The sequence below is a fragment of the Typopeltis vanoorti genome, chromosome 4, assembly GCF_054136105.1.
Source record: "Typopeltis vanoorti isolate ZY-2024b chromosome 4, IOZ_Tvanoo_1.0, whole genome shotgun sequence".
NCBI lineage: Eukaryota > Metazoa > Arthropoda > Arachnida > Uropygi > Thelyphonidae > Typopeltis > Typopeltis vanoorti.
Window position 1 is genome coordinate 91,516,733 of NC_143552.1, and position 16,493 is coordinate 91,533,225.

A 16,493-nucleotide genomic window follows, 5' to 3' on the forward strand; every position below is an offset into this window, starting at 1 on the left:
ACATCTATGGAGAGCATAGATGTTATGCTCTCCATAATGAGGAAAGCTGTAGATAGTTTGAATTGTGGCATTTCAGTTTGCAAGAAGAAAAATAAGCAATCTTAGATATGCTGATGACACAGTACTGATAGCCACTAGCATATAAGAATTAAAATCACTCATAATGAGAGTTGAATGAGAGAACATAAAATGTGGACTAAAAATTAACAGTACCAAGACCAAATATATGGTGATAGGAAAAGAATAGAACTCTCAATACAAAATTGATCTAGAAAAAGTTGAATGGTTTGTATACCTTGGAGCACTAATAAAAAATAAAGAAGGCTGCAGATCTGAAATTAAAAGAAGAATTGCTATGTGGAGGCAATGACACAACTACAGAAGATCTGGAAAGACAGAAAGATCTCCCTGACCACCAAAACTATGCAGGTCAAACAGCCTTATATTTCCAATTGTCCTACATGGTTCAGAATCATGGACACTAAATAAAATGGATAAAGAAAAACTGAACTCCTTTGAGACATGGTGTTGGAAAAGGATGCTGAGGATTCCATGGATGGAAAAAGAACTAATGCTGGCATAATTTCACAACTGAACATTAAAAGCTGGCTAAGTGATATTGTTGATAAGAGAATACTTCAATACTTTGGCCACATATCTCAAAGGAGCAGTGATAGTCTGGAGAGGATGATGATGCAGGCTAAGGTAGAAGGAAACAGAAAAAGAGGACATCCATGGTTAAGATGGCTGGACCAAATCCCAAAAATATTAGGTATTTCACTGGAGAAAGCTTCAGCTGTCACAACAGAAAGAATATGGAGGAACATTGTTAACAAGGTCACGAGTTCTCAGACATGAAGAGACCGAAGAAGATACAGCTTGCAACAAATTATATGTTATGGTTATGAATAACTAAGGTTCTGCCTCACTGTGCTAGAGAGAGAGAGAGATGTTTGCGAAGAAGGAAGTATATCAGATTTCATCTAGATTATGAATTACATGAAAGCTCAGCCGGTCAATTATTTATTATACACCAATCCCTCGATTAATGCACCTAATGCGTTCTTTAAAACAGGCACATTAATTGAAAACATAATCGAATATAATAACCTATGGGGAAAAGTATAATTTTTTCCCTCAATTTCTTTTTTGATCTTTGATTTTTTTTTATAAAAGAAAACGCACTAATCGAATATAATAACCTATAGGAAAAAGTATAATTCTTTCCTCAAATTTATTTTTTGACCCTTGATTTTTTTTTTTTATAAAAGAATTATGTCTCAGAGCTTAGTTAAAGGAAAACCGTGAAGCTGAAAGACAATAAAACATATTCAGAATAAAATTTATTATTCTACTTCTTAACAAAGAATTGAGCTAACGTAGTTTGGTGGGCATTCTGTTTCTTTGTTTAATACAACTGACGGTATGGCCTTATTGCCTCTTCTTCAAATTTTACTGGTTCTCTCTTCACCAGTGTCAGTCTTTAAGCATTGCTGCTTAAAAACTTCGATTGTACGAAAACTATTTTCAAATTATTTCTGTGAAACCTCTTTGGGCTTGTCAGTGATTAAATTTTCTTCATATTCTTCAGGATCTTCCCACTGTGCATCTAAATTTAGCAGGTCAGAATCACTCAACTTCTCAGAATGAGATTTAATTAACTTAGATTCATTTGAAAGCCTCTAAAATCATTTGTACAATGTGGAAGAATGTGCTTCCAAACGGATTGCATATTGCTAGCAACAATTTCATTCAACTTTGCTACTTTATAACCAGGCATCGGTATTTTGGGATGCTAAAAGGCATTTTGTTTATTAATTATCTTGAAAAGGGTAAAAGAATAACTGAGGAATGTTATTCCAATCTTTTAATCAGACCAGACGAAAAAATTCGTGAGAAAAGACCCGGTTTGCAGAAGAAAAAAAATCATCTTTCATCAGGAAATGTGTTCAGGAAAAGTGTTTTGGCGATGGGAAAATTAAAAATGGGATCTGCACAATGAATTGTTGGAACATCCACCCTATTCCCCAGATTTGGCTCTCTCTGATTTTATATCTTTCCAAAACTAAAACTCTTCCTCGCTGGTCAGCGTTTTCTAATTTGGCTAGAAAAGTCTTGGAAAGCATTCGCCTCCAAAAAAAAACGGTTTCATTGACATTAAATATTTGTTGATCACAATAATTCCCTTCTTACACAATTTTCTTCAAAATTTCTGGATATCTCCTTATCTGCACTTGCAGCTTTGCCTGTGATTAGAACATTATGTAGGTTATTTCTCTTTTTGAAACGCTGAAATCACCCAGCACTAACGTGGAATTCTTCTTCTTTTCCTTCATTGATAGCCCTTTCTTTCCAGGTTACAAAGATACAATGCTTTTGATTTAATAAGGCCAGTGTTTAGCTGGATCCTTTTTTGGTTACAATCTTCGATCCATTTAAAAAGAAGTCTCTCTCTAATTCAATCATTATAATACTTCGATTTCGTGTGCATGCATGATGAACTTGAAGCAGCCTTACCTTTCTATTTGTATTCAGCAGTTGATTCACCCATTTTTGTGTTCTTGTCCTATCTTTGCTCTGGACTCACCTTGTTCATTTTTCTTTATTATTTCAAGTTTTTCTTCCAATCAGATTATTTTCAAATCATTTTCACACTTCTAATTTTTGCTCACTAATTCTTTTACTCATGATTAAAGGTTAGGAAAATAATTTAAAATAAAAAAATAAGGAAAATAATTGCATGAGATATGATCAGCAAAATGCTACATAAGGCAGACAACATAAATTTTGGCGGTAAATTTGGAACATAGTGTACATGGAAATAGTGTAGTATGCCATTAAAAATTAACTTTGTAAAATGTTTCAAATCGGTAACTAAATTATTTCATCCTGGTGAGTGATTTTTTAAAATAGTTAGCCATAAAAAATGTATAGATTGAAAAATTTTTAAATCTGTAACCTTTATTTTTAAGATGTATATAGCGCACTAATCGAATTTGGGTATCGGAAAAAAATGACGCACTAATTGAAAACGCACTAATCGGGGGTGCATTAATTGAGGGATTGCTGTATTCATATAGAAAGGCTAACATGTCATTGATTTTTTTCATAATTTTTCACACTATGAACAACATCAAGAGAGGAAAAAAAAAAAACACATTTGTTAAATTCACTAATGGTGAATGTTTTTTTTGACCACTATATACTACATAAAATGTCATAAAAATTTGGTCATGAAAACATGGTGAAACTAGTAGGCTAATAGTTTGCATCCAAATTTCCGACCTGTTAATCCCAATTTTATGACATCTTATTTAAATTCACTAATATTTCTCTGGTTTTCTACCCAGCATTGTCGTAGCACAGTTATAACTGTGACAGGCATACGACACTGAACTAAGTAATTGTGGAAACCTGTTCAAATTGTAACTGAAAACAGAACTAACCCTTAAATGGCATCCTCTATGGGCTGGATAACCATAAAGTTAATTTTGAGAAGTTTGTTAGAAGAACAGATGAATGTAGTTGAATGAAGGTTTGAAAGTGGCATAGAGGTCATATTTGCAGAGAATGTTTTCTATTTAATGTACCCTTAACATATGGGATGGAAATAGTTTTGCTGTGATCCTATGTGTTGGGTGTAGGAGGGATGGGGAGGGGAAATGCATGTAGCATTTTTTCTATTTTATATTGTTTGTAGCCATTGGCTAAAAAGGTGGTCTTGAAAGTCTCTAAGCTCAGTTTCAGTGGTTGTGTGATTTAAACTAATAGCTCTGGCTTAGTGAGTAAGTGTTTTAAGGATACCACACTGTTGGGAAGAGTGGTGGTGGTGATTGTTTATGTAAATACCTACCTCCACAAGTGGGTTTGCTGTAAAAAGAGAAGGATAACAAGCCATTAGGAAGTTGCATCACTAGTGTATTTAGAAAGGGATGACAAATGTGACTTTCTTATTTCTATGGTGAAGTTTATTTTAAGGTTTTGGCTGTTAAGATGTGCCAAAAATGTATGTAATGTGTCTGCACCATGAGGCCAAACAGTAAACATCGTCATCAACATAGCCCGGCTGAGCAGTGGCTCATTCATAAGGGCTGCAGCCCCCTCCAGTATAAAATGAAAGTTCCTGTTTTATTATTGCTGTTCTTAAAGTTTTATATATTTATCTAAAAATTGTTATTTTCTTGTTTGTAATACAATACTGCTTGATAGTATTTTATATAATTCATTTTGTAGCAATAGTTGTATTTTACAATAATCAATGTGCTGTATGGGCTAGTGCTAGAATCAGACTGGTAGTATACTCAAAGCTGGAGCTGCATTCAATGCAGACCACATCAAACTGCTACCTAGTGGGGATAATGCAGTGGAGGTAGCACATGATTTACTTGCAGTTTCGGTTGGTAGCATTGCAGCCCTAGTTACGTTGCTACTGCATAAGCACAAACAACACAAATTAATGTTGTTGTCCTTAAAACAGATCTAAAAACTGTTATTTTCTTGTTTGTAATACAATACCTCTTGATAGTATTTTATATAATTCATTTTGTAGCAACAGTTGTATTTTGTAATAGTCAATGTGCTGTGCAGGCTAGGGCTAGTATCAGTACTGGCTGGTATACTAGAAAAATATTTATATTATATAGAAGTCATTAGACGTCATTATAGGTCTGAGAGACTATTTTTAGAATCACTATTATCAGTAAAGCACTTTTCCAACCTCAACAAGTATGATTGCATTAATTTACCAAAGATTTGTGAGGCTGTCATTTTGAGACCTGATAACCTGACTGCTCTAAATTCACTTTATCCAGCCCAGCTGCTCTATGGGCTACTACTACTCTTTACATGTACCACATAATGACATTAGTTCTGTTTTCACTTATAATTTGAATTGTTTTTCACAATTACTTAGTTCTGCTGAGTGTCTGTCACAGTTATAATTGTGGTCTGACAATGCTGGATAGAAAGCTGCAAAATATTGCAGTTTAATAAATATTTTTTCCTCTCTTGGAGTTGTTTATACTGCGAAGCATTATTAAGAATATTTTATTACATAACTTTATAAATACATGTTCATCAGTTGCATCAGTCTTGGGATTGGTAGCTCAGCAGCAATTTCCTCCATTCCACAATGTCATTGGCTTTCTTCTTAACCTCCTGGTAACTCCTCAAACCTGTGCTGTCTTTGACTTGGTCAAGAAAGCTTTTCCTTGATCTGCCTCTTCTTCTTTTTCCCTCTATTTTGCCTTCAGTTATTCTTTTCACAAGTCCATCATGTTGAAGTATATGTCCAAACCACCTATCCCTTCTAATTTTGATTGATTTAATTAGAGTTCTTGTTTCGTTTATCTCTCTCAGGACTTGTTTGTTTGATTTTTTTTTCTGTCCATTTTATTTTGTTCACGCGGCACCAGCACCACATTTCAGAACCCTCCAATCTTCTTACATCTTCTCTGCGTAGAATCCAGGTTTCACATCCATACAGTGCAATGCTCCATATCAATGTCTTGACTAATTTTTTTTTCAATTGTAGATTGAGGTTTCCTGTTAAAATGCTTTTCATATAAATACACGTAGTGCTGAAAAATTCATATTTTAATTTTTTTCCTCAAGTAAATTACTGGATTTATAATTTGCTTGCCACTGCAGATTAATTAAAATCTAATAATTATTTCTCTTTCCAATTATTTTATTTTATTTTTTAGGTGACATCAAAAAAACGACTAAGTGATCTAGAAACACTCTTGGATTTTGTCCAGCAAGCTACAAGAGAAATAAAATGGATGAATGAGAAAGAAGAAGCAGAAGTTTCTCGTGACTGGAGTGCCAAGAATCTGAATCTTACAGAACTTGATCGTTATCAGGAGGTATCTAAGAATTTTTTAATAAGCTGCCAGTTTTGGTATGAACGTGCTTGAAATGTATAAGCTCATGCTTATACATTTCAAGAAATGTATAGTGTCATGCTACTCTGAAATGTCGCATTTCATTGGGTTGTTAAATAATGTCAGCAATTCAGTAAGAAAATCGCTTACTGAATTGCTCCGAAAGTTGGTCTCACATTGGCACAGAAAACTTGAAGTCATTCATGGCTCTCCTCCATCTCAACTCCCTGCAGGAAGGGAAATGTACCAAGTTTCCTCTGACTAGGGTGAATTTAAAAACCTTCAGTCGACTGTCCAACTAAATCTGAGATTGTTTGGTTACGTCCCTGTAACTTCACATTGAGTTCATTCATGTGGTGTGTGATGTCTGTCAGAAAGGCGAGTAAGATGTTAAAATGAGGTCACATAGTTTTGTGAGTTAGTTTATTGTTTGTCTTCTCGTGTTCCTATAAAAACTGGTTTATTTCCTTTCTCAAAGCAAAAAAACGTTTCAAACAGTTTCCTCTGCTTAGCCAATGTACTTCTGTGTACAACACTAAATCGTCATATTCTGCTTCCATTTCTGTTAGAAAAGAAAGAAACTTGCGGTGTGTTAAGGCACGATTTTTGCCCTTAATTAGATTTAGGTTATATTCCTTGTGCATGGACAATACTTGCAAACACACAAGGCAATGTGGTTTGTTGTCGTTATTGTTTATAAACAGAAATACATTTTCACATTTCTCCTGAAATGAATTGTTTTCTTCACAGATCTTACGTTTCTTACTCATAGTACACAAAGGCTGAAGTAACTGACCAGGAGACACAAACTGCAAGACTAACACTTAACTGTGAAACCGAGTCTCCGAAACTGTTCACTGTAACCAGAGAAAGAGCAAGTGACTTTCAATGATGCGTTACTCTGGAGCGCATAGAAATCTACCACTTCCACTACTACAACTCGCACAGAGAAGCAGTAGATTTTATAAATTGAGTAATCTTTTTAAATAAATTGAGTAATCCGTGTTGAGAATATAAATTGTTTCCGTCATCAGAAATAATGAATATAACTAGTATATCAATCAGAAAATCTGCGGTCAAAACTAATAGCTAAATTGATAATACATATCATTTAATATAGTTATTATCCTGCCGCGGGCTGCACAAAATCACGTTATGGGCCGCATGCAGCCATGGGCCTGCTGTTGGCCAGCTGTGATTTAAGTTTTAGATCTTCTAAACATAAATTGATAATACATATCATTTAATATAGTTATTATCTCCTGCTGCGGGCCGCACAAAATCACGTTATGGGCCTGCTGTTGGCCAGCTGTGATTTAAGTTTTAGATCTTCTAAACAGATAATCATTCTCAAAAGTTCACTTCAGCCAGAAAATGCCAGTCCAGTATTACCTTTAATGTTTTTGGTATATACTTAAAAACATACAAATACAGAAACAGTATTATTATTGTAGACTATAAGAACATGCTTACAAAAACTTTATTACTGACCTAAATAATCTTATATTTTGACATGAAGAGACTTACAAATTCTCTTCAGTGTAACTGAAAATTCAAAAGTAAAATAGCAACAATGGATCTCATAAATAAAAGACAAACATTCTAGCATGGTTGTAGTACAGTAAATATAGTGCATATGAAATCGATTAATATACATAATTTGCAATTAATAAGGATTTATTTACATTTACAAAAGACTTTCTCAAATGTTTTGGTAGGGAATCATTAGTGTTCAAGTTGGAGTTGTAGAAGCACTTTAACACTCTCTTTAAATAAATGCCTAAATTTGAAATGAAAGGTCCCAGACCAGAAAAATTCAGTGATCAGTGTCAACTGCATTTTGAGCTAGACCAGACGTATTGATTTTTTTTATAGAAAATGTAGGACTGATGTTCAGGAAAGTCTTATTCTTATTAGCTGTAAATGATTTTTTTTTTTTTTTTTTTTTTTTTACCAAATCAGTATCATATGTAATACCATGACACTCTACCGCATGGTTTTTATCTTACTTATGAAATCCGTTGTTATTCTACCTTTTTTTGTACCGTCAGTTATACTGAAGATCATCTGTGAGTTTTAGATCAAAATATTTCATTATTATTTTTTTTTTTATATTACCCTCACACATAAAAGGCAGAAGAGCTTTAGCAAATAAATACTGCGTATGGGCATTTAGATTAGTAATCAACTTTCTTGGGTTCATATGTACTTATAGTCTGCATCCATGCTGCAGGTACTATTAATATTTGTGTATTAATCAGTATTAATAATTTTAATGATAATCATACTAATAACAGAAATAATGAAACTGTAACATTTACCTTACTAGTTATGAATTGTCATGCTTCTAATATAGATTAATGATTTTTTTATTGCAACATGAATAATTGAATGAATTCCATTCTTAGTTTCATTGGACATCATGAGATACCACATCACCACTCTGCTCTTCAAATATGTGCCATATGAGTCCCCTCATTAGGTGGTCCTGTTGGATGCTTTTCTGTTGACTTCAGCTCTCTGAAGCCCAATTACTTCAGACACCCACCTTTCATCCATCTCATTAAGGGTCTGCCACTTCATTTTTTTTTCTTCCATGAACTTACCTTCAGTTTCTATTCCATAAGAATGGAAGCCCTCCTTCCATTATTATGGAATAGAAACAAAGGAACAAAGCTGAGGTTTCTGGATGCAGCTCCCCCCCCCCCCCCCCCCCCCGTCAGTACCCTTAAGGAGTCTTAAAGTTTTACTGATCCCTTTCTAGTGAAAGGTGGACATCCTCAAGTCTCCTGTAACACATCTATAAAGTAACTATCCTTTTACTATCATACATCTTAAGGTTCCAGGTTTCATATCCATAAATTGCTATTGAAAAAATAGCTGTATCCAGAATCCTCAGCTTTGTTTCTTTGGCTATAGATCCATCCTTTTCAGATTTAGACAAATCTTTGTTTTAGCATTTCCTAATCTTCAGAACAGCAGTTCTTCATATTAATGATTTGATGGATCCTAGGTACTCAAATTTGTTGACTTCCTCAATTATTTCTCCATTAAGGTACACTTATTTCTCAGGAGCTTCCCTATCCATATTTCCTTTGAGAACCATAATATTTGTCTTGCTAGGATTCAGTTTAAACCCTTCTGCCACATATCACAATTCTTGTCTTAAGCTCATCCAGTGCTACACATGATGTCCTCAGCATAGATGTTTAACAGGTGAGGAGAAAGTGGGCATCCTTGCCTATCTGAAGCCAATCAGTTAATCAAACACCTGTTCTTACCAATACTTCTTGCTCACTGTATAAGTTACTCTCAACCTGATAACGTCTTGAGGAAATCCCATTACTTTCATTACTCCCACAATTTCACGTGCTCTACAGTCAAAAGCTTTGGAGTAGTCTATGAAGCACATTACCAATAGGAGTCTAAACTCTTTACCTTAGATTATTGAGAAGTATAAAGGATCTGATCTCTGGTACCCTTGCCTTTCCTGGAACCTTCTTTTTCCTTAGGCATCTCTGCCTCAACTTTGACCTCAATTCTATTTAGAATGATCTTTAATAAAATATTGCCTGCATAAGAGATTAAAGTAATAGTTCTATAGTTCTTGCAATCCTTCATATCTCCCTTCTCGTGCAGCGGTATGGATACCAACGTCTTCCAGTTTCTAGGCATATTGTCTTTGTAATTAATCTTGTCTGCCATATTGTCCTTGTAATTAATCTATGAAACACTCTTACCCCTTCATCCTCTGTGGTTTTATTTAACCCTGCCGGGACTCCGTATGCACCTGGGGCCTTATTGTTGTTAAGCTCCTTAACTATTCTTTACCTTATGCCTAAAGTGGAGGTGGTTGCAAATCCAAATTCTCCTGGTAAGAGGACTCTTCCAAATTTTTCTTATCCTCTTTGCTGTACAATTCCTCATGGTACTCTTTCCATCTGTTGAGTGAATTGAATTGAGTGAATTAGAAACATAAAATTGCTAGCAGTAAATACTTTGCATTGCAGATTTTTTTAAGCTTGTTGTAAGTTTTTTTTTGTCTTCTTTTGCTTTGGGTATTATCCAGTATTGAAATATGTTGCAATGTTAACAATCCAGCACAAGCCTGTTACTAATAATTTTTGTGCATGAAGAATTCCTATCTCTTACATTGTAGGAATCTCAACTAATTGCTAGGATTCTGAAAAAGTATAACTTAGTGCCTGCTTTCTTTCCAGTTTAATAAACTTCCTTCCATTTTGCCTTCTGCAAGGATAAGCAATCTCCTCCCTCTTAGCTGTTAACAGATCCACTGGGATTGTCTTCTGTCATGCTTTGGACAAACAGGACTTCTGTCGAGAAGAGACTAAAGCAACCTCAGGTAGATGATCACTTAAACAGAATGGGAGAGGAATGGTTAACCAAACATTGTTTTCTTAAAGGATGGCAATAAAAAGGACCCAGAGGAAAACCAACATATAGGTGTATTGATACAGGAAGCAGTGCCTTAGAAGATCAAAATATAAGATCTGACAGTATCAGAGTTCTTACAAATAACAGATTAATATGGAGGAAAATTGGCGATAGGAATTTAGTAATGATATAAACTTTCATGTAGGTACTGTCATGATATCCTGTATCACCTCCCTTCTCCGATATGGGTACACATCTGAAGTTTGATGATGGAGCATAAGACTTTCCCAAATTTTAGGTAGGCAAACAGTGATTGCAATTCAAGTTGTGGTCATCTAGAAGTGCTTCAGAACTCTCTTTAAATGAGAGCTCAAATTTGAAATGACATCTATTGTAAAAGGCAGGTCTTAGACCAGAAAAGTTTGTGGTCACTGCTGACCCTATTGTGAGCTAGACGAGAATAATAGGAATTTTTTAATAGAGAAGGTTGCCACTGCTCACACACTCCTGAATGCCAACAATATCAAGTTCAGTCCTTCCTAATATCCTCATTTTTTTATGTGACACTGCCATTTTTTTTCACTTCCTTAATTCCATTGTCTATTTCCATATTTAATTTTTGCTTTCTTTGCTAAAAATTGTGCCTAAATTGTTGAAATGTTCTGATTGTTCTGTAGGTTCTCCATTCAAGATGCAGTTGATGTTAATATTTCCTGCCTATTTTCAGTCTGTTTTTTATTGCTAATTTTCATACCAAATTTGAAGTAAAGAGCTGAGATTAGCATCTTCAATTTTAATATCAGATTTATTGCCACTTTCTATCATAATGTGATGCATATAGATGATGAATAATAGTAGAGATAAGGTGCACCCTTGTCTCACACCTGATTTTACATCAAGCCATCTTCCTATACCTTCTTCAGAGTATTGCTCAATAACACGTTCCATTTACACCATATAATTCTTGCATTTTGAACATTTTGAACATTTTGAACAACTTGGCATCAAGTATACTTGCATAAATCTTACTAGAAATACTCATTAGGCAAATTATTCTGTAATTCTAATATTTGATTTTATTTCCCTTTTTTATAGATGGGTAGGTATTATGAGTGTGTGATCCCAATCATCTGGAATTTGACCTGACCAGGCCTTCTGAATTATGTAGTGTAATTAATGTAAACTTTCATACCTCCATATTTGAGTATTTCTGGTTGAATTTCATCACATCCAGTTGTGTTTCCACATTTCAGTTTTTTTTTATGGCTTTTTCTATCTTAAGTACTGATATGTACTCTTGATTGCATTTCCCAGCACTACCTTTCGCCACTGTGCTGTCACTGCTTGTTTCATTTAATCATCTTTCAGAGTGATTTCTCCAGTCATCTAGAATATTTTTATTTTCAGTTTTCCTGTCATCTTTATCATCTTTGCTTTCTTTTATAATATTCTTTTCTCCATTTATAAGCATATTTAATAACTTCCAGAATATTTTGGCACTTTCCTGTTATTTATTTTCTATGTTCTATATCAAAGTTTTCCCATGACTTTTTTTTTACACAATTTCACTTTCTTACACCCCCCCCCCCCCAGTATTCTTTCAGAGCAGATGCTGGCTGGCTTGCCAGGAACGTTTGATAAACATTCTTCTGTTTCTTGACTGCCACTTTAACTTCTTTAGTTTACTGTGGTATTCTGATTTTTCTATTCTTGTAAATAACCTCACCACATCTCTCTGATTCAATCAGTCAGTGTTTTCTTCAGGGTCTGTCACTGAATCTCTGAGGTTTGGTTCTTGTGTTCAAACTCTTATTTTTTCTTGAATAATGTTTGCATGTTTAAGTCTATCTTTTCCATCCAGAAGCTGTTCAACTTTGATTTCATTTTAAAACTTTCTTACACTTCTTTTCAATATGATATTCAATTTTATCTTTCTCAAAAGTAAGTGGTGATCACTTCCTTTTCAAATTTTATGTATACTCTTGTGTCCTGAACCAGCATAAAGGTATCACTGTAAACAATAACATAGTCAATGAGAGGTATACATTTTTGGTCGTTTTTATAGATAGAAATACACTTTTATTAATACGTTTTTTATGTTCCTTTTAATTTGCATTTACTTTCATATCTCCGTAATACCTTGAAAAAGCCAGACAGTTTGCTGGCGAAACTGGTAGGTTTTAATAAATGTTTATTTGTACCGGCTTAGCACATCATTTCTGCACGTCTAACCACACGATAGATTGGCAAAACAGCTCCATGCCATATCTCGATGACGACTACAGGCATCGTGTTTTTAAGGAAGCCACAATAGTACTAATAACCGGCGGAAACCTCAACAGAAATCAGGGTATAATTCTCAACAGTTCGTGGAAAAACTTGATCCTCTCTCTCAGTCAATCTGAACTGCAGCTGGCCAGTAATCACATTGCAAGTCTACAACAAACGCGCATGCGTGATAATGAATAAGAACAATAAGCCATCTTTGTCACGCGAAACGTGTAACCATAGATACTAGTTTGGTTTACAACGTTTTTTATGTTCCTTTTAATTTGCATTTACTTTCATATCTCCGTAATACCTTGAAAAAGCCAGACAGTTTGCTGGCGAAACTGGTAGGTTTTAATAAATGTTTATTTGTAAAATACTGGTCTGTATTAATAAAAGTGTATTTCTATAGTCAATGAGACTTTATTACTTCTTGTGTCTTCTCTTTATGTGAATTTGTGCATATCTTTACATTGGAACAGGTGTTAGTAATGATCTCTATGCCCTGAACAGAAATCAAATCCAGCAGGTATACTTTAATTATGAGGGTGGTCTGAACGTTCTTGGCCTAACAATGAAAAAACGAATTTATAATTTCAAAATTATTTTTATTTTTCAACATAATCTCCCTTAAGACTAATACAGTTATTTCAGCAATGCTCCATCACCATTATCCCATCCCTGTAGTGATTCTCAGTGAGATCTGCAAAATACCCCTCTAAAGCTGCCATCACCTCTTGATTCAAAGAAAAACGCTGACCAGCAAGGAAGAGTTTTAGTTTTGGGAAGAAATAGAAGTCAGAGGGAGCCAAATCTGGGGAATAGGGTGGATGTTCCAACAATTCATAGTGCAGATCCCTTTATTTTCCCATTGCCAAAACACCTTTGTGGGCAGGTACATTGTCTTGATGAAAGATGATTTTTTTCTTCTGTAAACCAGGTCTTTTCTCACAAATTTTTTCATGTAGTCTGGTTAAAAGATCAGAATAATATTCTCCAGTTATTGTTTTATTCTTTTCAAGATAATTAATAAACAAAATGCCTTTAGCATCCCAAAACACCGATGCCATGACCTTTCATGCTGATGGAACCGACTTTGTCTTCTTTGGCAATGAACAATCGGCTTCTGTCCACTGTTTTGATTCTGGTGTGTAACGGTGAATCCAAGACTCATCCATAGTAAGAAATTGACTCACAAAATCAGTTTTGTTCTTGTTAAAACACTCCAAGCACTGTTCAGAGATTTTCACGTGAATTCATTTTTGATCTGCTGTGAGCAAGCTTGGCACCCATCTTGCGCAAAACTTTTTCATTTGCAATTCTTCATGCAAAATATATCCTACACATTCTTGTGAAATGCCTATAGTCTCAGAAATCATTGATCAAGTGCACCCAATACCATAGGGTGCACTTGATCAATGATTTCTGGTGTTGACGTCCTTCACGTGGATCATCTTCAAGGCTGGTATGGCCAACTTTAAACTCAGCAGTCCATTTCTTGATTGTTGAAAATGAAGGAGAAGAGTGCCCATAAACTTTTATGAACTTCAAATGAATTTATTTTGGCATTAAATCTTCTTTTATAAAGAATTTTATAACCATACGGTGCTCAATTTTATCCATTTCAAGGGAGGAGACAGACAACACTTTGCTTCAGACAACTGTATAAAACAAACTGCTTGATAGAATGACTTGCAATTTCACATGGATGCTTATGACAGATGTACCAACTTAGAAAAAAAAAAAATCTTGCTGATAGTGTTGCCATCTATGGTCGAGGCCGAGAACCTTTCAGACCACCCTAGTACCTTGAACGACCTGTTGTTTTATTGTGGGTGTCTCCACGAATGCAGGTTGCAAAGTTTCCAGCAATGGCAATCTTTGGCCATTCCTCTCCATTTGTTTCCTGTCACTTGGTTAGAGGGTCTTCCCATCTAGTTGGGATCTCTTGGTTGATCTTGAATACCAGTTTTTCACACAGTGGGTCCACTGTTGTTGCTGAGTCTTGCAATATGACCTGCCTATTCTACCTTGTTGTCATATATGGTATTTTCTTTTACTCTGGTTAATTTTCTGATAGTTGTATTTGTGATGTGGTCTTTTTTACTTATCCCTAAGATTCTTCTTTTTATGTGGTGCTCCAGGTTTTGGAAGCATAGGTCAAAGATGGGAGGACACAGCTGTTGAACATGCTAAGCTCTTATTTTGATATCTAGCTTAGAATCTGTGATTATGGATTTGATACGATTAAAGAAGGTCAATGCAGCTTTTTTTCTTTTTGCTATTTCTTCAAACATATCATTGTCCATGCTTATTGTTTGATGAAGGTATGTGTAGGATTCTACACTATCTTGGTGAAATTATTTAATTGAATGGTGTGGCTTTAGCAGCATTTGTTTTTCATCCATTTGGTTTTGTCAGGATGAATTTTTAGTCCTATTTTATTACAGGCATCATGTACTTGATGAAGCATTGTTTCAAGTTGCAGAGGCTCTTGAGCTATTATTATTATATTGTCCGCAAACATTAATATTTGGAGCAGTTCTCCATCAATGTTTATGCCATCTTTTCCTTAAAGTGCTTTCCAGAGTACACATAAAAAGGTTTGGTGATATGACATCTCCTTGTTGCACACCTCGATTTATGGTGATAGCTATAGGGTGGTCATTGAATAAAGTTATTTGTGTAGAACTACCACTGTTAATTTCTTTAATCAGATTGATGTAGATGGGATCAATGTCTTGTTCTAGTGGAACCTGCAAAATGTATTGTAGAAAACCTTTTTTGAGTCTGCTTGTTCTTTACTATTATTTTCTTGAAGAGTTATTTTGATTTTGTTTGATATAATTTTTGCCATTAACTTACATATATGTGATAGCAGACATATAGGACTGCAATTCTTGATGTCTTTTACATTGCTTTTTTTGAAGAGAAGAATTGTTTCTGATGTCTTCCATTTGGATGGTATTTTTCCTTCTTTTAGGTACCAAGTAAATCTTTGGCCAGAGCTTTATAAAGTTGTGGTCCTTCTTATTGAATATCGTCAATTTTCATCTGATCGATGCCATGAGCTATATTTGATTTCATGTTTTTGAGTGCATATTCTATTTCATTTAGGAGCACTTCTGATACATTGCATATATTATCAAGTTTTGGTTCATGTAAATGAGGTCATGGTAGAAGTCTTGTTCCATGTTTTCCATTTTTGTTCTGTTTGTGTGTCTTTTTCCATCTTAATCCAGTAGTGCTGTTGGGATTGGCCTTTTCGTAGTTAATTCTCTTACAACTCTTTTTAGATTCAGCTGCATTTCTCATTATTTTTTTCCCTGTAGGTTTGATAGTCCTCTGGGATCTTCTTTCTTAATACTTTGTAAATAATTTTATATTCAAGTTGTAAGTTTGGTTTATCTTTCCATTCTCTTCTCTTTTTTTAGTAAATTCAAGGTTTGAATTAGAGAGTCTTTCTTTTTTGAGGTGTTCTTGATTGATTTTAGAAATTTTTCATGTACTTGGATAGATTTTCCAGGAGCGTGTCATAATCCTTGTCAATGTCATATTCGGTAATATTCCATATTATTTGATCAACAGATTGCTTAAACAAATCAAGATCTAAATGGTAGATAAAGGTAGTTGCCGCTGGTGGATTGGTGGAGATGGAGAGTTGTAGAGTAGCTACCCTCCCTCGATGAGTCTTTGGATTCCCTGGAGGTGTTATGTACTAATAATAATAATAAAAATATTTGGATCACTTTGCATGATTTGAGATTGCTCATATTTTTTCTTCCTTCTTTTGTTAAATTTATAGGATGGTTTTCTGCCAATTGTTCCTACATCTTGAACCTATTATTTTTGCAGTCTGTTAGAATGTAGTCTATATCTAGCAGGTACTTGCCATTATTATTATTATCTTTGCCCTTTTCTTCAGATTTTCCTAAAGCATTTCTA

General features: G+C 34.6%; 1 protein-coding gene across 1 annotated transcript in view; it reads left to right on the top strand.

Moving 5' to 3' along the window:
- The window catches only part of LOC150107495 (uncharacterized), a 1,121,546-nt gene that overhangs the window by 159,519 nt on the left and 945,534 nt on the right, over nucleotides 1-16,493 (top strand). The window contains exon 13 of the mRNA XM_090392112.1: nucleotides 5,706-5,867. Within this exon, the coding sequence (XP_090248238.1) occupies nucleotides 5,706-5,867 (162 nt within the window). The remainder of the gene's footprint in view (nucleotides 1-5,705; nucleotides 5,868-16,493) is intronic.